The sequence below is a fragment of the Doryrhamphus excisus genome, linkage group LG1 (genome assembly GCF_037039965.1).
Source record: "Doryrhamphus excisus strain RoL-2023G ecotype Guam linkage group LG1, RoL_Dexc_Guam_v1.1, whole genome shotgun sequence".
NCBI classification, from domain to species: Eukaryota; Metazoa; Chordata; class Actinopteri; order Syngnathiformes; family Syngnathidae; genus Doryrhamphus; species Doryrhamphus excisus.
The window spans coordinates 8,138,274-8,165,871 of record NC_136357.1 but is presented as its reverse complement, the minus strand read 5'-3'; the positions used below and the strand labels follow the sequence as shown (position 1 = coordinate 8,165,871).

The following is a 27,598-nucleotide window of genomic DNA, read 5'->3' as shown; positions in this document are numbered from 1 at the left end:
TACCATGGAAACACCATGAAGTGTAGAGTTAGAGAGGTGACAATGATAATGACAGTGAATTTATATGTATAATATGAATGTGTAAAAAGTCAATTACATTGCAAAAATATGACATACATAACATATGACGAACGAAAAATAGGCCAACTGGATGTACCCGCCTTCTGCACATGCGTAGAACCGATTGCGTTTGACACGTATTGCATAGTGACAGGCATAAAACGGAAGTGGATGTCAAGTGGGGGCAGTATCGACTAGAACCGGGCTGTACCCCAACGTGTTGGAAGTGCTGTACAGGAACTGGTGGGAGCTAAGAACACTGTGCTAACAAGGAGTCTCGGGTTAAAACTGGTGTTCATTTACAGCGTAGCTTTGACACATCCACTATGGCGGCGACGTTGACGTATTGCAGGAGTGGACACGCTCACTCGATGCGGCGTCGATGTATTGTAAGACTCTGCGCTCAGCCAAACACCAGACCAGATAGGCGGAACACCAGTTTTTTATTAAGGTCCAAAAAGCAACGATTTTTACAAGGCTACTATCGCTACTGTCTATTCAAACGGCTACTGTCGCGGCCATAACTCACGCCACAACTAACTCCCAACAACATTCGATTTTCTCTCGTCACTTCCTGTCCGTCACTCCTTTTCCTTCCCAACCCCGGAACATATCTCTCCATGGCAACACATCACACCCATAAGGGTCGTTACAGTATGGTCCATTCTGGCACACCTACTTTAACTAGAAACTCTGGAGAACTCCATCCAGTCCCTGTACAACACTGACATCTACTGGCCACATTTCTAAAACACATAACCCGATTTGTACTTCCGGTAGTAGAACGACTGAAAGATTGTTGTAGCTTTTCGTCACTTCTGGCCTCACGAGTAGTTTTGTGCACCGCCGAGTTTTTGCTAACGTTTCCACGTTGCGTATTTTGCTATGTATCACCAACCCGTGTTGAAGAACAGGCGTACACTCTTGGAAAGAGCCGAGAAGTTCATTTCTGATGTTTACTTCACAGACTGCAACCTGCGAGGACGGTACTTTGCTTGGAATGAGCTGCTTTCAGTCATATGACATATTGGCGTTTATATTTATTATATATTATATTATATATTATATTATATCAATTATGAATGGAATGTGGGCCATTGAGATGCAGTATACATGCAATTTAATATAACATAGTCACGTTAATGTTGGTAATCGATTTAATTAACGTCTAAGATGTAATAAAATGCACATTTCTGTACCGATAGACCATTACAAATGTGTTGCTTTGCTTCACTACAGTACTTTATTATCTTCTCATGTAGGCTGTACGGAGAATCCTCCCCATTGGACTCCCTCAGCTCATTCATGTCCCCCAAACGGATGCCACTGAAGGAAGCACAAACACAGACCTTCACACCCTACAAAGTAGGCGATACCTTTGGGCCAACGTGAGTATTTTTGTTACGTTTAGTCACCCTCGCTGTGTTTTTAGTAAGACATTGCTCTTTTTAGGTGGTGGACCTGTTGGTTTAAAGCAACTCTAAAAATCCCAGAGTGCTGGAGAGGTAAAGAGGTTCATGTTCTGTGGGAAAGTGATGGAGAGGCAATGGTTTGGAGGGATGGACAGCCAGTTCAGGTAAAAATAGATAGAATTAGATTTGTCTAATGAAGCACTTCAAGTGAATTTCCTGTGTTGTTGATTTATCTAGGGTTTGACTAAAGAAGGTGAAAAGATGAGTTACGTTCTCTCTGACTGTCTCACAGAAGAGGAACCGCTCAGGTCTGTCAGCAATTTTTTAGTGTGCAAAAATAACAAACCACATAAAGTCATCATTCTCAAAGTGGTTCATGTGGATCTGGGTTTAAATCTGTGTTAGACTCCTCTGTGTGGACTTCCTGAGTCACACCAAACACATGCATGTTAGGTTCACCAGAGACTCTTAAAAATGGCAAGTTTTCTATCTGTGTCAATGGTTGTTTGTTTCTGCGTTTCTTATGTTCCTTTAGCATGACCATCTTTGTGGAGATGGCCTGTAATGGACTCTTTGGAGCCGGTCATGGGTCAATGATCGCACGTCCAGACCAGAACAAGAAGTTTTCCGTGCAGAAGGCGGAGCTTGTGGTGTTCAACCGGGATGTCAGGGAGCTGATGACTGATTTCGAGATGCTGATTGACATTGTCAAGGTACACTTCTAGAAAACAATCTGTCTTTTATGAAGGGAATTCATCCAAAAGGAAATGCTAATCGCCTCTGTTCCTCTTTCTTCCATTTTAGGAACTTGGCGAGGGTGAGCAGCGTAGCTATCAGGCGCTGTTCACCGTGAATGAAATGGTGAACGTGTGCGACCCCACGGATCCCAGGTCTTTCTCCAAAGCACACAGTCTGGCTCACACGTTCTTCAGCCAGCATAATGGACAAAGTCAGCACACCGTCCATGCCATGGGTCACTGTCACATTGACTCAGGTCTCACATTTTTATCATATTTGTGAATTGAATAACTCTGCTATCTACATCTGAAATTGCAGTGCCCGATAGCTGCAGTGAAAGGTCATATTGGTATATGATTTATGGATCAGGTGACACTTTCAGTCAAACATTGTAGCTAATCAGCCGTAATTTATGAGCAACAGTATTCTTGTTATTTTTGCTTTAATGAGAGAACAAAAAAACAGATTCCCATTCCATATTTGTGTAGATCAAGATTTCCAATGCCTTGTCAGACATGTTAGTAATCATACTGAGGCGCTCCAGAAGTGCTATAGTATGAGTCCTTAAATTGGCCATTATAAACGCATTAGCCACAACATGAATGACATTGTATTGTACTGGTGTATATTTAATGTTGTGGTCACTGATTACTGAATTCTTATATTATGTGTATTCTTCTAGCTTGGCTGTGGCCTTATGAAGAAACTATTCGCAAGTGTGCTCGGAGTTGGGTGACAGTGATCCGTCTCATGGAAAAGAACCCAGACTTTATGTTTACATGTTCTCAGGTAGTTGCTCGGTCAAGACAGAGTTCAATACAGATAGTGTGTGCCAATCCAAAGAATTCTTCATCTTTTAAAACCCATTTGCTGTCCTCCCAGGCCCAGCAGTTTGAATGGGTGAAGTGCTGGTACCCGGGACTCTTCTCAGAGATTCAACATTACGTCAAGACAGGCCAGTTCATCCCAGTCGGTGGGACATGGGTGGAGATGGTGAAAGCCTGATTTTTTTCAGAAATTCATAAAATATCATTAATCTTTGAATGATACCTATTATGCTCATTTTACAGCCTTTTGTATTGCGTTGTGGACTCCCGCACAGAAAGCCCTTTAGATCTTTGTGAATCTGCACCACCTAAACCTCATTATCTGAAACTGTGGCATGGTTTAATATGAGAATACAACATTCTAAGATACAATAATACAACATTTATAGGTCATAAACGTGGAAAAATCATAATAGGTCCCCTTTGATAATAATAACAATATGGATTGGATTTATATAGCGCCTTTCAGGATACACAAAGCGCTTCACAGTGAAACACTTTATTCATTCACTCCATAGTCCCCCTCTGGTTGTGGTAATCTACATCTGTAGACACAGCTACCTATGGGTAGACTGACAGAAATGTGGTTGCCAATTTGCGGCGACGGCCTCTCCGACCACCACCAAACATTCATTCACATTTATGCGCTAGTGTGGGCACCATTGGGGGAAAGGTGGGTGAAGTGTCTTGCCCAAGGACACTACAGCATTGAGTGGCATGAGAAAACTGGGTTTGAACCAGAAGTTTCTGGACAACCTGCTCTACCTCTTGAGCCACTGCCGCCCTAATACTTAAGAACTTTATTTATTCGTTAGGAACTACATTTGTGAGATGTTTGGTATTTTTGAGCGTCAACCAAATACTGTTTGTGCTTATTGGTTCTTGTTTGTCAGGATGGCAATCTGCCCTCAGGAGAGTCCATGGTCAGGCAGTTCCTGGAAGGCCAACGTTTTTTTGAGCAAGAATTTGGGATGAGGTGCAAAGAGGTAGGGAGTTTACATCTCCAACATTTGACGCACACATTTGCCTGTTTGTATGACTTTTCTGTTTTATTTAGTTTTGGCTTCCAGATACCTTCGGCTACTCGGCCCAACTCCCACAGATAATGAAGGGTTGTGGAATTTCCAATTTCTTAACACAGAAACTCAGCTGGAACCTTGTGAACACATTCCCTGTAAGGATTTGTGGATATAATGTTTTAAAAACTATTTTTTTAAAGTCTCTTTCTTACAGCATAATACATTTTTTTGGGAAGGCCTTGATGGCTCCAAGGTTTTGACTCACTTCCCACCAGGAAATTCCTATGGCATGGAAGGCAAGGTTGAAGACGTGAGTGTGTATGGTATCTTCTTGTTTAGTCTGAGAAGAAAATATTTACAAAGCATCCAAAGCTTACACAGTTACAAGTGGTCCTGTTCTGTCCACAGCTTGTAAAAACTGTAAAACAGAATCATGACAAAGGCAGAGCCAACCACAGCGCCATGTTGTTTGGTTTTGGTGATGGTGGCGGCGGTCCAACGCAGTTGATGCTGGATAGACTCAAGCGGGTCCAGGACACAGACGGGCTTCCCAAGTCAGTTCCTTTTTCCTGGACATTTACACGCCACCAATGGGAGACCAAACCCTTTCCTATCCATAAACTAGTCACAAGTCAATTACAATGTGAGATTTTTGCTTGTTAGCTTGACCACGCTCATGCTGCGTCATTGCAAATGGAAATGATTCACCTCCACTGATGTCATCATTATTGTTTTTTTTATTACGTGTGTATATTACGAATACTTCCTGTCTGTCTTTTAGGGTTCAGATGTCCTCTCCTGACAGGCTTTTCTCTCAACTTTGGGCTGACTCAGATCTGCTGTGCACTTGGGCAGGAGAACTTTTTCTAGAGCTGCACAATGGCACGTACACCACGCAGGCGCAGGTCGGTGTGTACTTGAATAATCCACCATCATGGAAACGTTTTCACAACGCAGTCATTCAAATCTTCCGCTTTGTAGATCAAGCAGGGGAACCGCCAGTGTGAGACACTCCTACATGACGTTGAGATGGCCAGCAGCTTGGCACTTTGTCGGGACACAACTTTTCAGTATCCTGTAGTGAGACTGCGGGAACTCTGGAGGTCAGGGTTCACTGAGTTAACTTGAATGACTAGACAGTGGCTTTTGTTTCAAGATTTAAGGTGCTTACAATTCTATTGCAGACTTCTGCTGCTAAACCAGTTCCACGATGTAATCCCAGGCACATGTATAGCAATGGTTGTAGAGGATGCACTGAGGTATTATGAAGGTATGGTTTTTTTATGTCCATTCATATCAAACGTGCGATATTTCTTCAGTTAGTATGTATTAAGAAGTTAATTACTCAACTGCACAGAATACCAGGTGTTTATCTGAGAGGCTTTAGGCTTCAAGTTTGCACTTGCAACATGTTGATATGTTTTGTTTTTGTGTAGTTGGGTTGGCTTGTCTTATGAGTAAAGCCCCCATTTTTTTTCAACCAAGACCATAGGTTTTGTTGCTATAGAATGTGCTATTTATGAAAAAGAACATAGGTTTTTGTTTCCTGTTTACACATCATGATCACGTACAACTATGCTGATGGTGTTGTGTTTTCCTTCGGGTTCACCTGTATGCTGTATGTATGATATCCTGCAGACTGTTTATTCACCTGTGATGAGACTCAAGACACACAGTGTTATGAAACAAACTTAACTGTACAGTTTGACAAACAAGCTAAGGAAATGGGCGACTCAGCAGATGATGAAGCAGAGTCTTCTATATGAAAATATATGGCATGCTATCTTCCTAAAAAAAATAACACTCTTCATTCTGTGTTGTAGATATCATTAGAAGCGGTGCCGCACTCCTGCAAGATAGCCTCCGTGCTGTGGTGTCGAATGGCGATGCCACAGGTGTTTTCAACTCTCTGCCCTGGGAACGCCTTGAAGTCATCCAGATTCCAGATGGCCCCAGTAAACATGGTTTGGGGATGCACTGATGTGGTTGTTATTCTCTGTTTTACGCTCTGTTTTGTCCTTTACACGACAGCTCTGGTACAAGTTCCCAGCATCGGTGTGTCTCTTATTCAAGAAACAAAGCCTGTAACTCCAGTCTGTATTACCGTTCAGGTACATTGAACCCAACAGTGTTAATCTCCACATGCATCATAAAAAGGTTTCTTGTAAAGCGGAACTGATCAATGTGTGTCCAACAAAGTCTTGTTGCCAACAGGTAGCTCAGGTCAAAGTTAAAGATGAAACTGCTTAACCTGCAGCACTTTTCTTTGTTGAACTAATTCATTGTGTATTATTACAGGATGATGGCAGTTTCCTCATGGAAAATGGCATCATAAGGACAGTTGTGAATAAAGATGGCACAATGGCGTCGCTATATTTGATCACTGCAAACAGGTACTCCAGTTTGAAAGTGAAGCAGATGTTTATTTTTAAATATTATTCCTTTTTAGCTACTCATCAATTTCTCCATACTGTTGGTTTCAGGGAAGCAATTTCGTTTGGTTGTTCTGGTAACCAGTTTGTCTTGTTTGATGATATACCTCTGTACTGGGACGCATGGGATGTAATGGACTACCATCTTCAGACAAGGTTAGAGTCATTACCATTGCACCCATTCCTACGTATTCTGGAGTTAAGATGGTCTTTCCACAGGAGGCCTATGCTGGATGTGGTGGAGCCTGCTCATGTGCTGTTTTCCCATGAGCTCAGAGGAAGTGTCAGCTTCACGCTAAGAATCAGTGACAAGAGTACAGTCACGCAGGAGATCGTGATGGACGCCATGTGTCCTTTCATTAAGTTCAACACGCAGGTATGCTCTCTTGACTGACTTAAAGGGGAACTGCACTTTTTCTTCTTGTGTTAATGCACAGAAAATGGAAAGAAATGCGTTGTGAATCATGGGCAAAATTTCCCCCCAAAAGTGCATTTCCCCTTTAAAAACAACTTTTGTCAATACTACATATCAGTGTGGTGTCACATAGAAATGACAACATTCTCTGTTGCCAGGTGCACTGGGCTGAGTCGCACAAGTTTCTTAAGGTTGAATTCCCAGTGCGAGTGCACAGTCCCAACGCAACATATGAGATCCAGTTTGGACATCTGCAGAGACCTACCCACAGGAACACATCATGGGACTGGGCTAGATTTGAAGTACGTTCAGCTCGACACGTTCTACGTTCTCTCTTCTACACATATACGCTATATGGACAAAGGTATTGGGACATCTGTAGGAAGTGAAAAATGACATCCTGTCTCATCTATTACATCTCATTACATCCATCAGACATTTGTAGGGATTAGTTTAATAACCGATTACTTGGGTTTAAAATAAACACATTTTTAATTTCCGCCTCTGTATTCAGAAATAGATTTGAACTCTTGAATTAAGATTCTATCATATTTTTATTTGACAACCAAACCTTTTGTCCATATAGCAAAAGACTAGAACTAGCATAATAAAAGTAAACCCAGGTGATTCTTTGCCCTCTTTCTATCTTGTACTATGTTCCTTTTCTTCTCAGGTATGGGGTCACAGGTGGGCCGATTTGTCAGAGCACAATTTTGGAGTGGCGCTGCTCAATGACTGCAAATACGGTTATTCCGTCTTTAAGAACACAATGACGCTGTCGCTGTGAGTACATGTGCAGTTCAGATACTAATAACCTAGGTTGCTGTGAACTTGAATACTTTTTTTTTGTCTCAGGTTGAGGGCACCAAAGGCTCCAGATGGCAATGCTGATATGGGAACTCACCATTTCACCTATGCAGTCATGCCACACAGTGGTTAGTCACCCTTTAAGTTCTTCTTCCCTCTCTGTTTAAGGCTTCACTTTTACCATTTCATTTTGCAGGAACCTTCCAAGATGCCAAAGTCATCCAGTGTGCATACAATCTCAATTTTCCTCTAAGATTAACCAAGTGCTCCTTTGACATGGCGCCGTGGAGCGCCTTTTCCGTTACTCCTGCAGCTGTCATCCTTGAGACTGTTAAACAGGTATCACACTGAACACTAAGTGTGGCTTATTATGAATGAGTCTGCTAAGCTTGCATCTACTACATCAGGCAGAGGACAGGAAGGGAGCCCTCATTGTTAGAATGTACGAGGCTTACGGCGGATGTGTGACTGCAACCCTCCACACAACTCTTCCAATCAGGGAGGCCTGGAAGTAAGTCATCTAAAAGTCATTTTTTATATACAATACTGTATATGTTACTAGTGTGGTCAAAATGATATTTTCTGTTTCAGTTGTGACCTTTTAGAGCAAATAGACACCACTCAGCCAGCATGTGTGACTGCTGATGGGATCACGCTCGACTTCACCCCATTTCAAGTCAGATCGCTGCTGCTTACATTTTAACCAGTAAATCAATGTTTGTAGATTAACAGTGGAACCTCCAAAATCCCTAATGGTCATCTTTAGGAAAGGTTTGGATGAAGTTGCACAAATAAAGCTGTAGCTTGAAAATGGGCCTCACTTTGGACCCCCCTGCATTGGCTGTATAGGCTAGTTGGTTGAGCTAATAACACTGTACTGTGATTGAAACCATGTCAAGTATAAACTTGTTGTTTTAATGTTTTAATGTTTTATTTAAAAATATGGAATAAAAAAAATGCATTTCCCAATGTTTTTACTTGACATTCTGTCTTGTCAATCTCCCACTACGTCTCTGAAAGCCTGCAACAAAAAGAAAGTGAGTTTACCTTTCCATATTTTCATATAGAAAATGTGGAAATTGTTCTAATCCAACCTGCTGCTAGCTCTGCATTGTTCTCAGTCCTCCTGCGTGCAGCTGATTTCTGTTGGTGCTGAGGTGTGTTTGCATCAGAGGATTTCATCGCTCTTCTGGGTCTGGCTTTTTCTTGAGGTACGTTTCTTTCTTTCTTTGCTGCTTTTGTTTGCTTTTTGACCGCTTCTTTCTTTACCGTGCTTTCAGAGTTCTGTTTCCTAGACACCTTAAATACAGACACATTGGGGTTAGGGTTGCATGTGCTGGTGGTCTATTTAAAACATGAGGGTAATATACCTTTTTCTTGTGGGTGTAATCATGGTCTGCATCTTTATTTGTTCTTTTTTTGACCTTTGGTGACTTTGAATCTAGTGTATAAGAAATATGCTGAGCTTTCTCTGGTTAGTATGGTGACTATACCTTTTGGTTGTGTTTACCTTTAGGAGCCATAGGACCTGCATCCCCCTGAAATTACACCATTTTGTATTTGTACATAAATGCTACAAATGTTAGGAAGAAAAATGTGTTTGCATACTTTAAACCACATAGTCCTGCCGTTGTGGTCACGTATAGACTTCATTCCATCCACATAGTAACACTGCAACCAGGCCTGAAAGTCAGAGTAGTCCATCTTCTCTGGATCGTAGCCTTTCCCACCTCCAAGAAGAAAAGGCCTTAATAAGAGAAGCCCTGTTGTTTCCCTTGAAGAGTAACCTTTAGACCCCGACAGCGAGTGAACTTAATCAGACCGTGGCATTATTTTAGCCCACCTAAGTTGACCACCTCCAGCGGAACGGTGTGGCACAGCCTGAGCAGGTCTGCAGTCTCCTCTTCCACTCTGTTCTTTTTAGATCCCTTCACAGATTTCTGGCAAGGACAAACACGGAGACGCTGTTAGATGTCACTACTTCTGATAATCTGCTTTGTTCACCTCTTTGTTGTGGATCCCCTTCTTCACAGGCTTTTTGTCTTCACACACATCATCTGACTCGAGTCCTTCAAGCACAGCCCGGGCAGGCACAAAGGGTGGGATGTTTAACCTGGAAGACACACACACATACACACTTGAGTTCCAGTCTTTCTCAAAACAAGTTATTTTGTGTGGAAACAGTGCAAGACAGTTAAAGCATCTGCATGTGAGATGATGAATTGGTGAATTATTAATCATGAAAGGGCAACTTGTGAGAGCAAAAACATGCCTTCAGTCTCCTCAATCAGATCACAAAGTTTGGGCAGTATTTTGGGAATGTATTTTCATTCAATGGTCACTTATGTAGCAGGGTTTTTGGTTCCTTTCTCTTGACTCAAAAACCTTGGGTATTGCAAGTATTAAGTACTTCATATATAAGGTACAGCTGTTGTAACAAAGTAACACCGCAATATTTTAAGTGTCAACATGTACAAAATACAGTGTGAATGAAGTATATGTTATAATTATGGTTCATGTAACCACATGAACGCATGTCTGAAACAAAAGCCATATAGCCATTCCATTTAGGAACAGGAATAAACGTGTCTATTTGGAGACATAGGTGTAGACACTTGTCATCTATTCTGAATAGACCCTCATAGTCAAAGCACACGGGCGTGCAAACAAGTAGCAACATCTGACTAGTCTAATAGTTATTAACGATATAAGCGGAAATGATGACGACAGCGGTAATGATAGTAATAATACTAGAAGCCAGGACATTTTTTCCCATGTTTGTCACACCTCAATGTTTCAGATCAAACAAATTGGAATATTATTGCGAAAAGATCCGTCCCAGGAGTGGCTGGCCAACCAAAATGACGACTCAGAGACGACTCATCCAAAAGGTCACACAAAAACCCACATCATCCAAAGAACTGCAGGCCTTGCTTGCCTCAGTTAAGGTCAGTGTTCATCATGACTCCACCATAAGAAAGACACTTGGCAGAAATGGCCTGCATGGCAGAGTTCCAAGACAAAAAACACTGCTGAACAAAAAGAACATTGAGGCTCTTTTTCTCATTTTTTTCCAGAAAACATCTTGATGAGCCCCAAGACCTTTGGGAAAATACTGTGATGTGACGAGACCAAAACTTTGGAAGGTGAGTGTCCCATTACATCTGCCGTATAAGTAATGCCGCGTTTAAAAAAAAAACACGATACCAACAGTAAAATATGGTGGTGGTAGTGTGACGGTCTGTGGTAGGGTTGGGCGATATTTATGTACCGGTATAGCGTCTGAATTTTGTGTTTTTGATGACTAATATTTTATTTTTTTTTTGATGATCAGGAAGGGTGCAAACACTTTTCCACACCACTGCATCTTTTGTGTTGATAAGCAGACCACAATATTTCCACCTTGGCAGATATTTGCACTTTACTAAGACCTAGTTTTAAACCTGCCTTAAACATACCTATAAAGGATTTCAGCCCTGAGATAGTTCCCGATACCATTGAAGTACTTTTGGTTGAGCAGTACTTCACAGATGGGCCGGTCAAAAGCACGATCAGACAGGTGCGACACCACATTCTCCCTGTAAAGTCATCATCAGTGAGTTAGTGAAATTGGGTTTTTGTTATTATAATTAGATATGAACATGGAAGTGTTGCTAACCTGAAGCTGTTGTACTCAAACATGATACACGGTCCTCTGTCAGGCTGCCATGTCCCATTTGGCTGCCAGCTGCCAAACCTGCGTGCATCCACGTAGCTCAGCACTCTGCCAGGCTTCTCTTTGGAATAAAAACACAGATGGGCATGTTTGGGAAGATCATCCTCAGCGGTGAAGCGGAAAAATCCTGACATGCCAAAGCGAAAAACAATGTCCATGGGCTGCTGTGCCTCTTTGGCCTTCGTGTCATCACTCTTGATGGGCGTCAGTGTCACCTTCACTTCCTTCCCTCTGGAAGCGGCGCTGATGCGGTACGCTTCGCAGGTGAAGGCCACATCAGGGCTCTTGCTGACATCAGACTTTCTGACGGGTCCAGCAAACACCACCCCATCGCACATTTTGTTTATGTAAAGGCTGGCCAGGTGGAGCTCAGGTCCCTCTGGCATTTTTCTTGGAACAAATTCAACTTTTGCAGCTGCAAGGAAATAAAAACATAGCTATGAGGTTATGTCTTTACTACAGTGCTGTTTGGTTTGCATGTGGATGGGAGACTGAGAATTTGTTCTGAACTCCTGTTTCCACAGTAGTTTTACAATGAACCTGTTTGTTGTTTTTCCTCCTCAGATGATGCTCCAATGACATTAGGGTGCATTGCCTATCTTCAAACGTAAGTTACAACCTCATATTTATTATATTTTATTTTTAGACCACAGCCTCCTGAACGCATACGTTGCGTTGTTATTCTTCCTCACTCGCCACAGCAAATCAATCACTTCCATCCAACCAAAATATAAAATGTATCTTAAATCACAAAGCCTTTTGGAACTGTTGCACTTTGGTCAGACTTGACGACTTTAAATGACTCACCAGGAAGTAGACGTCACCGCTGCTGCTTGGCCTAACTTACGAGTTTTTCGTGCTATCTTTTGAACTCCGTGTGCATGGATATCCTTCAGGAAGGTGTTCCCTGTGCCATCACGGCTTCCCATACCGTGCTTGTTACCAAACATGTTTCGTAACGTTACCGCCAACTGTCCATTCGACAATGCAAACATATCGCGAGATTTCCAAGGTATGCGTTTTGACATCTTATGACGTTTTACTCTGAAAATACATTTGAATCTGTTTGAATACGCATTTTGTATTATTATTAATATTAATGTTGCGTATAAACTGAAATCAAAGGGCCTACTTCATTTTCTTTTAAAGTAAAACCCAAGAAGCAAACGGGATCGAGTAGCGCAGTGCATGATGGTATTTGTAGTCAATGTAGAGTCGTCCAACCAATTTTGACATTTTTATTACAATTTAAAAAGTGTTCCATAATATACAGTATTTTACATATGTGCTGTATATGGTATATTATGTAATAATGACAATAGAAAATACAACAATTAATTATTTCAACTAACATGAGCAGCACATTTAACCTTTTTTATACACATGTAAATGAGGCACTTTCAACACTTGTGTCTCACGTCAGTTGGTCATTGTAGAGCGTTCATCATTGTGTGGGCTTGTTTGAGCTCTGAAAAACAGTATGTAAAATAGAAATATTAAACCATAATCGGTGGCATCAAGAGTCACTATTTGATACCCAACAAACCTGAAAGCAAGACTCTGAACTTGTCAGCAGAAAGTGAGACAACGGTGGTTTCAGAAGAGCCTGACTCTGCTCCTTGAGTCTGCAGTTTGAGCTGCACAATTGGCTCATTGACCTCCTTCAGCTCGCTGGAGCTGAGAGTGTAGTCCACACGCCAGGAAACAGCCTCCAGTCTTCCTACTGAAATTCAGTACAGACCATGTTTACTTGTTGTCACAAGACAGCACTCATCAATATTGCACAGTAAGCTCAACGCCAACACTTACATCTCAAGCTCGTCTCTCTTAGTTTGTCCTGCACTGCAGTGTGTTTATCTTCATACGACTTGCACAGTCCTGTTGTGTGTTCTACAAGAGTTCGGTTGATTTGATTAATCACATAGTACAAATTAGTAGTAGAGCTAACAAATGTGCTACTCACCATTAAATTATCAATATGAAGGGGCAGTATTTATTGAGTAATCATTATCCACCCTATAATGCTAGCATTGTCCACAATCCCACACACAAACGTTCCAGCAGCAAGCAACAATCAGGGCTCAAGAACTTGTCTTCATGTTTGTCGAGGTTGCATGATCAGAAACCAGACCCGTGAAAGACTGATTGACATCCAAGAAGCTAAATGTATGTGCTGCCATGTTTTACAGTACAATACATTGGTGTCATATTTTAAAACAATTTTTAATTAGTTGAAAAAATAATTGTCAAAGCACACTTTAATTGGCCTCTTAATCCAAATTGAACTCCAAAATCAAATAACGTTTGTACAATATCAAATTTATTAATATGCACCTGTAGAAGTCATCCCTCAACTTAAGGCTGGTCTTTCTTGTGGAAAATGTGTTGCAAAAATGCTGAACACTGAATTGAGGTCTTACTTGATTTGTTGGAACCCTGACGTGCTGTGCAACTTTAGAGGCATATTTTCCACAAAAAATGTGCAAGATTTCAGGGGTATTGACTTTTATGGGTTTGTTACAAAGTCTACCCTTTTATATACACCATACCAATGATCAAACTAGTAAGGGAACACAAATAGGACACAATACCTTTGGGCAGACCAAGCTGCTGCAGCTCGCTGGACAAAGATTCACTGTCAACATCATGCTTCGCTGCACTGGAGAAAATAAAGCTGAGCACAGCCACACTGGCTTTGATGTCTCCACTCTCTGCAACATATTGACACAAAATCACATTGTTGTATAAGAGCATTGCAGCAATGTTAATACTGAATAATACTAAATGTATTTTCCGTGAAAGAAGGGAGGATCCTTACCAAACTTTGCATCAGCTGTAAGCTTTGTGACCTTGTCATACTGGGAAAAAAAGTAGAACGCACAAGTTAGTACAAAGGAAATATGAATAAAGAATGTAAGACGTTGTCAAACTTACATCAATGCCCTCCCCGAGCAAACCTTTCAGTACTTGAGCACAGAGGAGTTTCATTTTAACACTGGACTGCAATAGTGAGGAGGATATTTTGATTAGTATCGAACAAACCACAACCCGATTGAAAGAAAACATGCAATGCGTTACCATTTTCGCCAGTGTGCTAATTTCGGCAAGGACCCAATCCGGGCAGTCCAAATCCCCACAGAAACGGAACCGCTAATAGAGAACCAAACATCACATGATCCGAATTCCGTGACAAACATTAGCAATCCATGTTATGCATTGCTACTAGCTACCGTCTTAGCTCGCAAGAGACGCGAAAACACAACCAAATAATCGGCCGTCTTAGCAGTAAGACACAGTTTCATACATTCGTTAAACGTTTCGTGTCTTTTAGCGGCGACTATTAAAAATATTGCCAATGAACGTGAAGAAAAGATGTGCTTACCATGGCTGTCAGTTGAGCAGAAACACGGAAGTGAACAGGAAGTGGCTTGCATACTGTCAGCTGATTGGGCCACTGATAGTGGGTGGGGCGTTCTCCACACACGGCTACGCCTACTTGAGGCCACGAAAGGCATTTAACTGTTGTTTTTTTCCCATTTCTGCAGCAGGGGGCGTACTGACTCATTGGAGAAGAAGACGTGCAAGTGTATGCAGCAGGCAGTCAGATTATGAGCACAAGATGAAGCTGGTGCTATGCCTTTTCGTGTGTTTTTGGGGAAATTTTGAATGGATCTTCGTTGACTCAGAGGACACGCCGACTTTTGGATCAAAAAATATTCCCAGACTTCTGACCAAAGGTAAATTGACACATTCTGTGAAGATCCATTTCAATACAAAAATACTAAATACTGTACAATGTGCTGATTGTTGTGTTTATTGTTATAATCAAATGCCTGTGTTGTAACAATAATGATAATAAGCCTCCATATAAGCCTAATAATATCCATTTGTTGGCAGGATTATTTCAAAACATATTTCCAGCAAACAACTTTTTCTCTCAGTAAATCTAACAATGTTAATAATAAAATTCAAGCATACACAGGAGATGTTTTCTACAGTATGAAGGTCTGGCTAACCTTGGTACCACTCACGCTGATGAGAAACATTCTTTGTAGAGGCAGAATGTTTCTTTTGGATCTTATTTGATTGTGCAGGTGGTTTTTTGTGGTCATGTTGTGCTGACCTTCACTTGCTATCCATGAAAGTAGAGTGTATTAACTGATAGTTTGCCCTTGCATCCATATACAGATGTCATCAGTGGAGGTTTTGACTACCCAGTCCATCAGAACCATACCATTTTATTTTATCATGAAGAGTCTGGGGACATGTATGTTGGAGGGACTGATTTTGTGTTAAAACTTGACTTGGATGGCTATCAGGCGACAAAGGTGAGTCCTGCTGTCTTTTTTTCCCCATTCTATGATTCCCCTCCATCAAAAAATCAGCAACTTCCAGCATGAAGGCGTTGGCAGTTGCTGATGCATCAGGGGACATAATTAGATGTAACTGAAACAGATGGCTTTTCACACTATTATGTCACACACAATGGGTCATGGCCTGCTGTGCACACGCTGACAGGAGTGGCCTTAAACAGCACTTCATAATGAGCGTCCATTCAGTAGCTGCTGGTCACAAAAAAAATTATTACCCCCCACCCCCACCCCCATTTCAACAGTTTTGGGACTCCAGCAAACCACAGTGAGAGCCACTATCCACAAATATCGAAAACCTAGAACAGAACATACAAGAGGCCTCAGTTAAAGTCAGTCTTCATGACTCCACCATAAGAAAGACACCGGGCACAAAAGGGGTACATGTTCCAAAACAATTTTGCCAGAAAACATCTTGATAATCTCCAAGACCTTTGGGTAAATACTTTGTGGTCTGATGAGACAAAAGTTTAAACTGTTTGGACGGTGTGTGTTGCATTACCACATTTCAGAAAAAAACATCATACCAATGTAAAATATGGTGGTGGTAGTGTGATGGTCTGGGGTTGTTTTGCTGCTTGATAAATGGAATAAATGGAACCATTAATTCTGAAGGAGAATGTTCACTCATCTGTTTGTGATCTCAAACTTGGGTTCTGTAACAGGATAATGATCCAAAACACACCAGCAAGTCCACCTTTGAATGACGGAAGAAAAGCAAAATTAAGACTTTGGAGTGGCCTAGTCAAAGTTCTGATCTGAGTCCTATTGAGATGCTGTGGCATGACCTTAAATTGGACTTTTTATGCTGTTTCCACTTTTCTGACCTACAAATGTAGTTAAAATGTTGTATTCTTATGTTAAACAATGTCAAAGTTTGAGATAATGAGGTTTGCGCATTTGGAAGTGAGCCCTGAAAGAAGTTTGGGATTACTCAAAATGCTTAATTTCAAAGGCATGGTAAAATTGTGCCTTTGTGATGTCACAGAGGGGCGGACTTCCTTATATGGGTCATAGTTAGGAAGCACTTTGGGTGTATGACCAATCACAGCACAGTAGGCATGCTCGGAGGCGGGCCGTGGGTGGGATAAATTAAAACATACAGCTTTGGCAGGAAGCACAAATCCAAGGAAATACAACTGCAATAGGTGCAGATTCTGCAAAATCTAAAATGTTTTCTGTGCGGGTTATTGTGTGTAGCTGCTCTATAAAAGACCACAACTCAATACAATGGGTGGAAAAATGAGGTCCCCTTTTAAAAAAGAGATTCATGCAGGGAAAACCCTCCACTGTGGCTACATTTGAACAATTCTGCAAAAATGCTCGGGCCAAAAATTCCTCAACAGTGGACAGGAAAGGTGCATTTTCACACCACTGTACTTGCCAAAACGCCATGGTTTGCAAGACTCTTTGACAGTTTGCTAGCAATCTTATCTGTCTGACAGACCATAAATCCTGACTACTGTTGAGGTTCTAAAGAAAAATACATTATCTTAAGTGCCATTTGTGGGGGGGAATGCAGCAAAACAAGCATCCATTTGAGTGTAGTTTGTATTTAGTCTCGGTCTTTGACTGTATATCTCTGCAGGAATTCCATCTGGAGGCCACAAGGGATGAGCAATGCCAAGAGGTTGGTAACGAGGAAGATGAGTTTTGTGATGTGTGTGTTGTTGTGTAGTAATGACACAGTGTGCTGCCTAGGACCTCTGTCATTACGTCATCACCGTCATTGAAAGGATTGAGGACATCCTGTTTGTCTGTGGGACCAATGGTCACAGCCCACACTGCTGGAAGCTTGTGAGTTCTGTAAGTGCATATGTCACAGCTGTTGTAGTCATTTTGGTTCATTTTATGGGATGTTTAAATGTCTAATGAACAGACCTAATGGGGGTAATTTAAGGCCTGAGCGTCTGTATTTTTCTATTTAACATAATGAATCATTTTCTGCTCTTCTAGTCTCCGTCTCCTCGCATATTGGAACATAATGACGGGACAGGCATCTCTCCGTTCATGCATACACAGAACTCGCTGTCTCTCAGAGTCGGTATGTAAAACACAGCCTCTTGAGTTTCTTGAATACTTAAGAATGTGACATTGTTATGTAATTGCATCACTGTGAGGGAACGTGACATCATAGAGATACTGCATGCTTAATAATAGAATGACCAGGCCCTGTTTTTATGCTTCCTATCTTGCTGTTTCAGAGGGGGATCTATATGCAGCAGCTCCACTGGATGCCGATGGAAGTGCCTTGCAGTTTAGAAGGAAAGCAGGCAACAGGGCCAATGTCTGGATGTATGACAGTTGGGTCTCAGGTCAGAAGCAGCAGCAGCAGTGTGCGCTATCTGGATGGTTTACAAATTGCTTTAGCATTGATGTCCTCCTACAGAGCCGACATTTGTCTCTGCGTCCTGGGTGAAGCAGAAAGACGACCCAGATGATGAAAAGATATACGTTTTTTTCCGTGAAAAGAACTCTGACCACAACCCAGAGGCGGATCCGTGGATTTCCAGGGTGGCCCGAGTTTGTAAGGTAGCCTGGAAACTGACACAGATGACATCAGGGAAATATCGAATCTCTCACTAAGTAACATAAGCTGCACTTGGAAGGCATTATGTGGAAAGGAATGGTAATATCCTCGGAAACTATTATGGCAATTCCCATATCTCATGCAAATATACCCCTTAGTGTCTTTGACAAGCGTAGGTGATGACATCAGAACAGTCTAATTGGATGCAGAGGCCTTATTACATTGCATCTTATCAAGTGTCATTTTGGAAAGGATATTATCTCTCTTAGCTTTGTCTGCTCAGGATAATCATCTGTTTACACTCTTTCACCATCTTCCATTGAATGGAATGGTTAAAAATATGCTTATCCATTTTTTTCCCAGATAGACGAAGGCGGATCAAAAAGATTTTTCCAGAACACATGGACATCATTTCTGAAGGCTCGGCTGGTATGCGGATTCCCGGAGGAGTCCCTCTACTTCAACCGCCTGCAAGACGTCTATGTGCAGCATTCCGAGGACTGGCGCGACACGAGAATCTATGCCCTCTTCACGAGTAGCTGGTTTGACACATTCTCTTCCTTTATTGTGTAGCAAGAACAACAAGTGCAAGTCAATGATACACTGATACAAAAAGCACACAGTCAGCAAGTCTAAAATGTGCTTGCCTGTGGAAGTTGGGGCTTACTCATTATTTTGAATACCGAGCTACTTTGTTGCACAATTGACACCTAATAGAAGAGGCGTATACAATGCTGTCAGAGAGGTAGTCTGTTTGTTTGCGGTTTTGCCAGTCTCAACTAAGTTTTGAGTCAAGTCTCATGTTAAAACATGCGGGTCTCAAGTCAAGTCTTTGTAACACTCTCCAGTATGGCGCTCACAGAAAGGTAACCCACACCTCGTTTGTTCTTCAACCTGATTTGATGTGGGAAAATGTGTCAATACACTGAAAATTGAAAATTTCAAGTATTTTCAAGGCATCAGTCCCAAGTCATTGATGTCAAGTTCCAAGTTTTTGTGACTCCTCTGGCACCTCAAACATTATTATTAAATGAATATCTCTCTGACAGTGTAAATCTTCTTGGATTTTATGGGATTGTGCAAGTGTGTCTAATATTAGGACTGGTGAGTGTGTCGTTCCCCAAAGTCATTTTTGTCAAAATACTAAAACCCAAAACATTGAACATGTCACAGAAATAACATGTAATGATTCTAAGGAAATTCAGCATAACTCTGTTGAAAAGGAGGAGTGTACTTCTACGTCAGGCGTGGTGCTCAAGCAAAATGTGTTACTAATAAGTTGGCTCATGCTACTCCCAGTACTCTCACAAGTATTGGTCAAGCAAAGTGATGAAATGTGGTTAAAAAAAGTAAAAGTTGAGTTTCTGTTTAGATGACATGTGACTTGACAGGAAGTATGGGGGGCAAAGTAATAAATAACTTAGAATGGAGAGAATAGGATCTCTATCATTAGCATGCATCACCTACACTTAGATACTATGTTTCAGTCGTGCCCTACAGTTGGCTGGTGAGTCCAGGGTGTACGTATGTACCCCACCTCCCGCTCGAAGTTGGCTGGCATAGGCGAGCCTAATGAGGATAAGCGGCATAAAAAATAAATGTTTCAGTCATTGTACTTGTCTTACAGGAACGCCACTGCTCTTTGCATTTATTCAATAAAGACCATTGAAGACATTTTCAACAACTCCACCTTCAAAGGCTATGACAAAGCTACTCCACAACCAAGGCCAGGCACGGTAAGTGTTATTTTTATTTTAAGCTTGAATTTACTCCAATATATTGTCATATGTGGTTGAGTTGTGTAGGCCTGACTAAAGTCCGAGGTTTGTTTTTTTTTAACATAAATAGGTGGATCCTTATAAAACATGTGCATGTATCACTCTTTCCCATCAAGGGTGGTTTCCAATTCCACATATAAAGACTGTTTGCTGTTGTCACTGTAGCTTAGCAGTTAAAGCAATGTGTCATTGACATCAATGTGACGAGTGCAGACATCCGTCAAAACATTTGTCTGAGAATTAAAATCATTGAGTGAGTGGATTTTAGTAGCGAAAAACAGCCAAAGTTGCAATAATGATTTTATGTTTAATTTGTTTGCGTTGGCATTACAGCATCTTAACATTCATACACATAACAAATGTAGCCCAAAGCTGAGCCCAAAGCAACTGGGGGTTCAGTATCTCACCCAACGATACTTGATACATGATCACAGGAGGACGGAGGAATGAACCCGCAAGCAATCAGGTTGGGAGATGAGCACTCAGCCACCTGAGCCATTCCGCCTTTGTACACAAAGAAAGAGATATTTAAAGGAGACGTACAGTATTTTTCAACAACAAATCCATTTTGGCAATAGTATGTGCATCCAACAGCATCACAGTTCTGCTTAGTCTTAGGTTTTGACGTGATAGTGGGTCAGTGTAGAAACAAAACAAAAAGACCAGGTCAGATTTTTGCCCATGAGGGAATTTCCAAGTCATGGATGAAGAAACTCGATGTGAGGGTGGCTCAACTCCGACACCACAGTCAGACCAAAAATTGAACGTCTTGCTGAAATACATTTCAGACAAAGGCAGTTAAGATAAAAATAACTTGGTTGTTGTATTTCATATGTGGTGGTTGGTCAAAGATTTCTATACAAGCTTTTTCCACGATGTGTTCACTTTAGAGAAACCTTTTGTGTGTTGTTTTTCAGTGTGTAAAAAATAGTCGCAGCTTGCCGCTGGCTACAGTCAATGTGGTGAGGGATCATCCTGAAATGAGCGACTGGGTCCACTCCATCCACTCCAAAACCCCTTTTTATGTCAGCAACAACAACTACACCAAGATACTCGTGGACCGTGTCCAGGCAGTGGACCAGAACGTGTACAACATTCTGCTACTCGCTACTGGTATGTCCTGTTTGCCAAACAATGTGACACAACTTTTCACTGAATTTAGTTCTTTGTTCTAACAATGCTGGAGGCATCCTGTGTCGTGTTCCAAATTTAACAGTGCAGTGATAAAGTCATGATGTCCTGTTAGTCTTATTAATATTAACACAAATTCACAAGGGTATACGTTTTCTAGGCTGGACATTTGCAGTCCATTTTATTTCAAGCGTCAGTGGTGTCCAGGGCTACTTCAAAATATGAAATTTAACAATAGAACAAACAAAAAAAGAACAAAAATCGAAACATTTGTGGGCATTTTATATCACAACAAAAAGTTGTAGTTTTATGAGAATAATGTTGTAGTGTTATGAGGAAAATGTCATTTTATTAGCGCAAAGTTGAAACATTACTGTTGAAAAGGTTTTAATATTATGAGAAACAAACAGCAACAAATAAACTTGTAATAATTGGAAAAGTAGTACTATAAGAATAAAGTAATATTATGAGAATAAAAATTATCAAAACTTGTATAATTTTGAAGAAAAAACTTGCAATGAGAAAGAATAATGTCACAATATAATGAGGAAAAATGTAATTTTAGTAGCACAGTTGAAATATTACAGAAAACGTGTGATGTTATAACATTATGAGAATTTTTTTTTTTAATTTCATTTTTGGAACATCGTTTTTGAAAAATTTTTCATTTTTTGAAAATTTGGTCGGGGAAAAAGTATGTTATGTGAATAAAATGAAAATATTACAAAATGAATATTATTTAACAAGGAAATGAAAATACAGCAGTTGGAAAATTTTGAAAAACAACAAAAAATGGTAAAAAATAACAAAGATTCTAAAATCCGGTTATGTTTAACGTTTAACTCAAAAGACCCCAAATACACAACAAAGGCGTGTATTTAGACTTTATTGGTCCACAAAGGAAATTGCTTGGTTGCAGTAGATCAATTTCAGAAGAAAACACTCTCTGTACTTCTTATCCTACCCTACAGACTCCGGAAAGATCCATAAGATTCTCGAGGCCGGTTCTGAACCATTCATCATTTCCGAAACACACATCCCAAGTCAGTCCACCATACAGTCAATGAAACTGGACTCCAAAAAGGTAGAAGTCACCTACATCTATTTCTGTTTATTTCTAGTGCTTGTGCATTTGTCAGCAATTTTGTTAGCACTGCTTTTAACTTGTTGTTATGTTAACTGTTAGCGAATACCCTCATGGGACAGTTCAATAGGTACACTATAAGTGCTTCATGTTTTGATAAGACTGTCAAGAAGTATTAATTTAACAATGAGTTAAATGTTGTAGTATGCAGTGGTGTGCATGACATCATACAGATGAGTTTTTCTAATATTTTGTCCTAAGATAACCAAAATAATAAATACATACATCCTTCAGTATGATGCAGTGCCGCATCCACCATAACAATAAATTGAGTGTAAATTAATACAGTAGGCCCTGCAAATGTGTAATGTGTAAAATTCATTCATTCATTCATTTTCTACCGCTTATCCTCACGAGGGTCACGGGGTATGCTGGAACCTATCCCAGCCGTGTTCGGGTGAGAGGCGGGGTACACCCTGGACTGGTCGCCAGCCAATCACAGGGCACATATAGAAAAACAACCATTCACACTCACATTCATACCTATGGACAATTTGGAGTCAATTAACCTAGCATGTTTTTGGAATGTGGGAGGAAACCGGAGAAAATCCACGCATGCAAACTCCACACGGAGATGCCCGAAGGTGGAATCGAACTCAGGTCTCCTAGCTGTGTAGCCTGCACGCTAACCACACCATAAATGTACCACTGTTTAAAAGGAGCTCACAATTGTTTTTTTCCACTTTGTTCTGTGGTCACCGAATACACCAGCGTGCTGTGTTACAGAAACCCTAGCTTCAACAGTCCCACTGCAGTTAATTCATTAGTAGTTTGTACCAATTACTTTATGTACTTAAAGGGGACCTATTATGTTTATTTTCAAAAAGCTGGGATCTAGTTTCTAGTTTTTAGTTTCTACACAGTACAAGACATTTAAAATATGTGCGGTCTTGTTTCTTTCATCTTTGTTCAGAAAAAGCTAGTGGTGAGTTTTGCGGAGAAAATATCGGTGGTGGACCTCCAGAGTTGTCAAGAATATAACAAATCGTGTGCAGACTGCATCCTAGCCCGGGACCCGTACTGTTCTTGGACTGCATCTGGATGCGCCCCGACTGTCCCGTAAGTGTACAATGAAACACATATAATAAGAGTCTGCTAAAAAGATGGTTGTACATGTTTTGGTTTGTTCTAACAGTGAAGGGATTCAAAATATTCTAGATGGGCAAACAAGGGTGTGCCCTACAACGGTGTCAGGTACTGAATATTACAGTTGCAATATTCTTTTACAAAATGTAATGTTTCACCTTCTTCTTCTTCTTTCCTTAAGACCACACTCAAGTAAACCGGTCCAGACGAGACGCTGCACCGCCTGTGAATGCGGATTTGCTAACACTGCCAGCTGTACCCATGGGTGTTCCTTTTTACCTGTCGTGTCCCATTGACTCCTATCATGCCGTCTACACGTGGGAGCACAGAGACCAGAGCAGCCCATGTCTGCAAATGCACACCAACTGCCTCTTCCTCATTCCCTCCGTCACCCCAGAGAGCTACGGCAGCTACCAGTGTGTTTCCAAGGAGAGAGACTACGTCAGCGTGGTGAAGCGATATCATCTCATGCAGCAAATCAACCATCCAACCAGGACTGATCGAGGTAAAGCATCCGCTGTAGCGGCGGAGGTAGTCTGCGTTGTGCTAGGACTTAGCTTTGCCTTGTTGATTGCTCGCTGATCTTAAGTTTAAGTTATTCTTATTCTACTGAAAATGTGGCTTAGCCACTCCAAGCTTAGTCAAACCACTACTGAACCTCCAAAGTTGTTGAACACTATTTAACTAAAGGGAACATTGTAATAGAAATGGTCAGTTTCAGAGTGTAAAAATAAGTCGACCACTCATACATTCCATTCTTATTATTTTGATTATGATATCAACTTGGTAAGTACACAATGGTTCACTTTTCATGTAGGTTACATCCTTTATTGTACTGAGCAACCAGGACCGCTTTCTGTTGTTGATTCCAGTTCATTGTATTTTTCTTCCTGTTTTGTGGTAGCATCACTTACTAGATATGACCTCATGCGTGGATTAATTCCATATTATACGACCGTTACGGTTAGGGTTGGGCATCGAGTCTCGGGCATTGATGCGAACTAGCGTTCCGATTCACCGGGGATTGTTCAAATGTTTTTATTCCAATGACCATTTCACCAACCGGACGAAATGGCGACGATCAGTTTGGCTTAACGTCATAATAAAGAGTCAGAACACATTTTCACCACCATGACATCATGGAAATAAGGATGCAAAATTTACATGATTAATGTTCGCACAATCATGATGTGGAAAATAACAAAGTACCTTGTCTTCGATACGCTACGTTGGACTTCCTCTTAGCAATCAGAATCAGGGAAGTTAAACAAATAAATGACGTCTGTCTCGTGCCAATATAACTCATGGTTTCAGGATGTGGAAGTTAGGTGTAAATAAAGGACGGGAGCTGTGGCTACGGCTGGGCAACTTTTATTTACGGTTTTTTGGACCTTCTCAAATCACACAACGCAGTTCTGACCTTCAAAATAAGTGGCTTTTGGGCTATATCCTGTTTACTTGAGTCAACAAAATAAAGCAAATATATATTAATTCACAGTAAAGTTGATCAAAAGTTAATATCATTACACATTTAATTAAGTTCAGACATTAGTTAGTGGTCGGACACAATCAGGAGATGGGGAAGACCTGGGTTCGAATCTCCACTCGGGCATCTCTGTGTGGAGTTTGCATGTTCTCCCCATGCATGTTTTCTCCGGGTGCTCCGGTTTCCTCCCACATTCCAAAAACATGCATGCAGCATACCCACGACCCTAGTGAGGATAAGCAGCATAGAAAAAAATGCCTCTTGAAAGCATTAGGATCGAGAATCGTTACAACCTGGAATCGGAACTAGAAATTCAAACGATGTCCAACCCTAGCCACAATGTCTGACTTTGGAGGTTCCACTATAAAGTCTATGACTCTAGCTGCTATGGAAAATAACTGTCAATAGCGTTAACTACAAGTGGACCGTTATTATTTAAACAATAGCACTGACATGCTTGGCCCAGCCGATGAATGTATGTACTAAACACTAACACTACTAGCTGTCTATACTGCAGTATCTCACAAAGTGAATCCAGCCCTCACATTTAAGCAAACATTTAATGACGTCTTCTCAATGGATGACGACTACAGGTGAAACTAATGAAATAAAATTTTAGAGTAGTCATTGTACAGCTTGTATGGCAGTATAGGTTTGCTACATATTATTGTCTAAATAGCTGGCTACAAATGTAAAGTCTTCAGTCTAACATGGTGGTTCTGTTGCATGAGGGCTGCTGGCACGGGGGAGCTGCGGTTCACTGAGGGGAAAAATGACAATGACATCTCTGATGTTTGCTGAAATGTGAGGGCTGGACTCACTTTTATAGGACACTGTTTGCTTGATTATGTTAGGTAATCTATGGTTGCTACGTCCATGACAGAGAGGCCAGTCTTTCATAACAAGCTTGAATAGCATCCACATGATTTTTGAAGGCGAAACTGAAGGAATCCCATTGTCTGTGTGTGTGTGTGTCTCTGTCTGTCCTCTGTCCTCTGTCCCCCAGCTTGATCCACACAGTGAGTCAGTGCAGTGTTGAGGCGTGCACATGTTGAGGCAAGTGATTTAGTCCACAAGGTCCCCCTTTGCAGCGGGGCTCTAGTGTATTGTGTGCGGATGGGTGGAGTCCTTCCCTGTTTTGTTTCCCCTCCCACCACCACCACCACCAACCTCTACTGAGAACAACAACCGACTGTCAGACAAGCCTTTCAGAAGTGTGCAATAGAACAACCTTGAGAGTTGAGTAGACAACCTTTAACCTCTAGAAATGATATATTTAAACGTACTGTGTTGGCCAAAAGTCTGAGACCACCCCAACCTTGTTTTCACACAGGAAAACAGAAACAATTAGACGCATAAACTCAAAATACAAAACGATTTCAACCTGACTTTGTCATCAAAGGAACAGTCCATTACCCACAAAATGGGGTATAAACCAAATTGAATACTGGGCTAAGACTTTTGCACAGTACAGCACTTTATATATAATTTCAACTCCCAATGATGATGTTTATGGCACTGTTTATTGTGTATTTATATTTGTAGATCATTGCATTATACTTTATATTTATTTGCCAATTACATTTTTGGTACAAATCTTATCAATTTTATTGCGTTTATTTTTAATTTTAACTCAGTATTGTGTTCCAATGAAAATCATTTATCTTCCAAAATCTTTAATATTTTTATCCAAAGAGTCAAAGAGAAAATATAAATTCTTTTAGTCGGCGATGTTGTGTCCTGTTTTATAAAAATATATATTTTTATAACAATCACATTAAGTTGATTTGCATGTTGTTGCAATAAAACATACAAGATCAAGACACAAACAAGATCAAGACTGCTTCTTCCACCATTATTGTCTCCCTTGCTGTTTCTCACTAGGTCTGAGTCTGGCTCCCAGATGCCACGCATGTCAGTCATTATTGGGAAATGGTGGAAGGCATCATGTGAGTGGGCATCTTGCGACACGTTCCTCTTTCCAAGCATGGATGAATTTAGTCTTTGTTTTTTGTTGTGGTGTCTCCAAGCAAAGTCTCATGTGAATGAGTTCCACCAAGAGACCCAACCTGTTGCAAATCGTCTCCTCGGAGGCTTAAATGTCTGCTTGACTTTTTAATGATGAGGAGCTACCAAACCTTTAGTGCAGCTCAAAGCGGAATTTGCTGTCGTCATGGCAAACCTGGCTTACAGCACAGGCTTAGCACTCTCTGATTGAATTGTCATCACTCCCACTCTTAATAAGCAACACACAACATCCTCACTCTTTCACTCCCTTCAGCTGTAGATAAGGCGGCCTTGAAGCTCTCAGATCTTGAGTAGAAGGCAAATAAACCTTGAATCTCAGGGGGATTGTCGTGCCACCATTTAGAGCAGCAAATTCCTGTAACTTCCTGAGAACAGGGAGTACAGAAAGGGAGCTGGAGGAAACATAGATTTAAAAAAACATATTTGGTACTCCTAATGTACAACACAATTCAATTAACACTAGTCTACAAACAACATATATATTTATGCAATTTGCGATTTGTCGTTTTTATACATGTTTTTACTGCATTGAGGAATTATATGAGGTTTATCTGCAGTGACTGTTTTTCAACACAAGAGAGCGGTGTCCTACAATTGTGTCGAATACTGTTGTTGAGCTA

General features: G+C 40.9%; 4 protein-coding genes across 7 annotated transcripts; 2 read left to right on the top strand and 2 right to left on the bottom strand.

Moving 5' to 3' along the window:
• Positions 1-568: 568 nt before the first annotated feature.
• Positions 569-8,690, top strand: man2c1 (mannosidase, alpha, class 2C, member 1). 2 transcript variants are annotated; one of them, XM_078789303.1, is made up of 26 exons: positions 569-1,046; positions 1,323-1,448; positions 1,513-1,636; positions 1,710-1,780; positions 2,008-2,185; positions 2,277-2,466; positions 2,893-2,999; positions 3,093-3,203; positions 3,931-4,023; positions 4,095-4,211; positions 4,271-4,366; positions 4,465-4,610; positions 4,838-4,961; positions 5,038-5,159; positions 5,241-5,326; positions 5,880-6,011; positions 6,088-6,167; positions 6,355-6,449; positions 6,540-6,644; positions 6,708-6,864; positions 7,062-7,205; positions 7,577-7,686; positions 7,759-7,838; positions 7,907-8,049; positions 8,118-8,221; positions 8,302-8,690. In XM_078789303.1, the coding sequence occupies exons 1-26, from the start codon at positions 946-948 to the stop codon at positions 8,411-8,413; spliced, it is 3,054 nt and encodes a 1,017-aa protein (XP_078645429.1). In that variant the 5' UTR covers positions 569-945; the 3' UTR covers positions 8,414-8,690. The 2 variants fall into 2 exon arrangements, with proteins under 2 accessions (XP_078645429.1, XP_078645433.1); XM_078789307.1 differs by lacking the exon at positions 569-1,046 and having other exon boundaries at positions 1,317-1,448; positions 1,493-1,636.
• On the bottom strand, positions 8,629-12,392 carry neil1 (nei-like DNA glycosylase 1). The gene is made up of 10 exons (XM_078789331.1): positions 12,233-12,392; positions 11,369-11,840; positions 11,169-11,288; positions 9,715-9,823; positions 9,554-9,650; positions 9,319-9,440; positions 9,221-9,248; positions 9,081-9,151; positions 8,805-9,009; positions 8,629-8,731 (listed from the first exon to the last, which is right to left on the bottom strand). Exons 2-10 carry the CDS (start codon positions 11,809-11,811, stop codon positions 8,685-8,687), a joined length of 1,242 nt encoding a protein of 413 aa, XP_078645457.1. The 5' UTR covers positions 11,812-11,840; positions 12,233-12,392; the 3' UTR covers positions 8,629-8,684.
• A 274-nt stretch (positions 12,393-12,666) lies between these two features.
• Positions 12,667-14,982, bottom strand: commd4 (COMM domain containing 4). Its single transcript, XM_058075072.2, has 8 exons — positions 14,808-14,982; positions 14,504-14,575; positions 14,360-14,425; positions 14,244-14,283; positions 14,017-14,136; positions 13,235-13,315; positions 12,972-13,148; positions 12,667-12,893 (listed from the first exon to the last, which is right to left on the bottom strand). The coding sequence occupies exons 1-8, from the start codon at positions 14,808-14,810 to the stop codon at positions 12,853-12,855; spliced, it is 600 nt and encodes a 199-aa protein (XP_057931055.1). The 5' UTR covers positions 14,811-14,982; the 3' UTR covers positions 12,667-12,852.
• sema7a (semaphorin 7A (JohnMiltonHagen blood group)) lies at positions 14,956-27,200 on the top strand. Of its 3 annotated transcripts, XM_078789281.1 has the most exons (15): positions 14,956-15,162; positions 15,614-15,753; positions 17,384-17,425; positions 17,497-17,601; positions 17,752-17,839; positions 18,000-18,110; positions 18,185-18,327; positions 18,689-18,867; positions 19,953-20,061; positions 21,021-21,216; positions 22,206-22,318; positions 23,292-23,437; positions 23,514-23,572; positions 23,646-23,969; positions 25,957-26,806. In XM_078789281.1, exons 1-15 carry the CDS (start codon positions 15,045-15,047, stop codon positions 25,959-25,961), a joined length of 1,878 nt encoding a protein of 625 aa, XP_078645407.1. In that variant the 5' UTR covers positions 14,956-15,044; the 3' UTR covers positions 25,962-26,806. The 3 variants fall into 3 exon arrangements, with proteins under 3 accessions (XP_078645407.1, XP_078645404.1, XP_078645398.1); XM_078789278.1 differs by having other exon boundaries at positions 17,497-17,592; positions 23,646-27,200; XM_078789272.1 differs by having other exon boundaries at positions 23,646-27,199.
• Positions 27,201-27,598: the final 398 nt, after the last annotated feature.

Bases quoted from the DNA above. Each gene is read 5' to 3' on its own strand.
- man2c1 (XM_078789303.1), top strand. From the start codon at position 946: ATGTATCACCAACCCGTGTTGAAGAACAGGCGTACACTCTTGGAAAGA. The intron at 4,024-4,094 runs GTAGGGAGTTTA...TGTTTTATTTAG, and splicing joins TTGGGATGAGGTGCAAAGAG to TTTTGGCTTCCAGATACCTT. The intron at 6,168-6,354 runs GTACATTGAACC...GTATTATTACAG, and splicing joins CAGTCTGTATTACCGTTCAG to GATGATGGCAGTTTCCTCAT.
- commd4 (XM_058075072.2), bottom strand. The intron at 14,426-14,503 runs GTAACGCATTGC...TCACTATTGCAG, and splicing joins TTAGCACACTGGCGAAAATG to TCCAGTGTTAAAATGAAACT. The intron at 14,137-14,243 runs GTAAGGATCCTC...AATATGTTGCAG, and splicing joins TACAGCTGATGCAAAGTTTG to AGAGTGGAGACATCAAAGCC.
- sema7a (XM_078789272.1), top strand. From the start codon at position 15,045: ATGAAGCTGGTGCTATGCCTTTTCGTGTGTTTTTGGGGAAATTTTGAA. The intron at 20,062-21,020 runs GTAAGTGTTATT...GTTGTTTTTCAG, and splicing joins CACAACCAAGGCCAGGCACG to TGTGTAAAAAATAGTCGCAG. The intron at 21,217-22,205 runs GTATGTCCTGTT...CCTACCCTACAG, and splicing joins CATTCTGCTACTCGCTACTG to ACTCCGGAAAGATCCATAAG.
- neil1 (XM_078789331.1), bottom strand. From the start codon at position 11,811: ATGCCAGAGGGACCTGAGCTCCACCTGGCCAGCCTTTACATAAACAAA. The intron at 11,289-11,368 runs GTTAGCAACACT...ATGACTTTACAG, and splicing joins TTTGAGTACAACAGCTTCAG to GGAGAATGTGGTGTCGCACC. The intron at 9,824-11,168 runs GTATGTTTAAGG...TGTGTCTTCCAG, and splicing joins AGGGCTGAAATCCTTTATAG to GTTAAACATCCCACCCTTTG.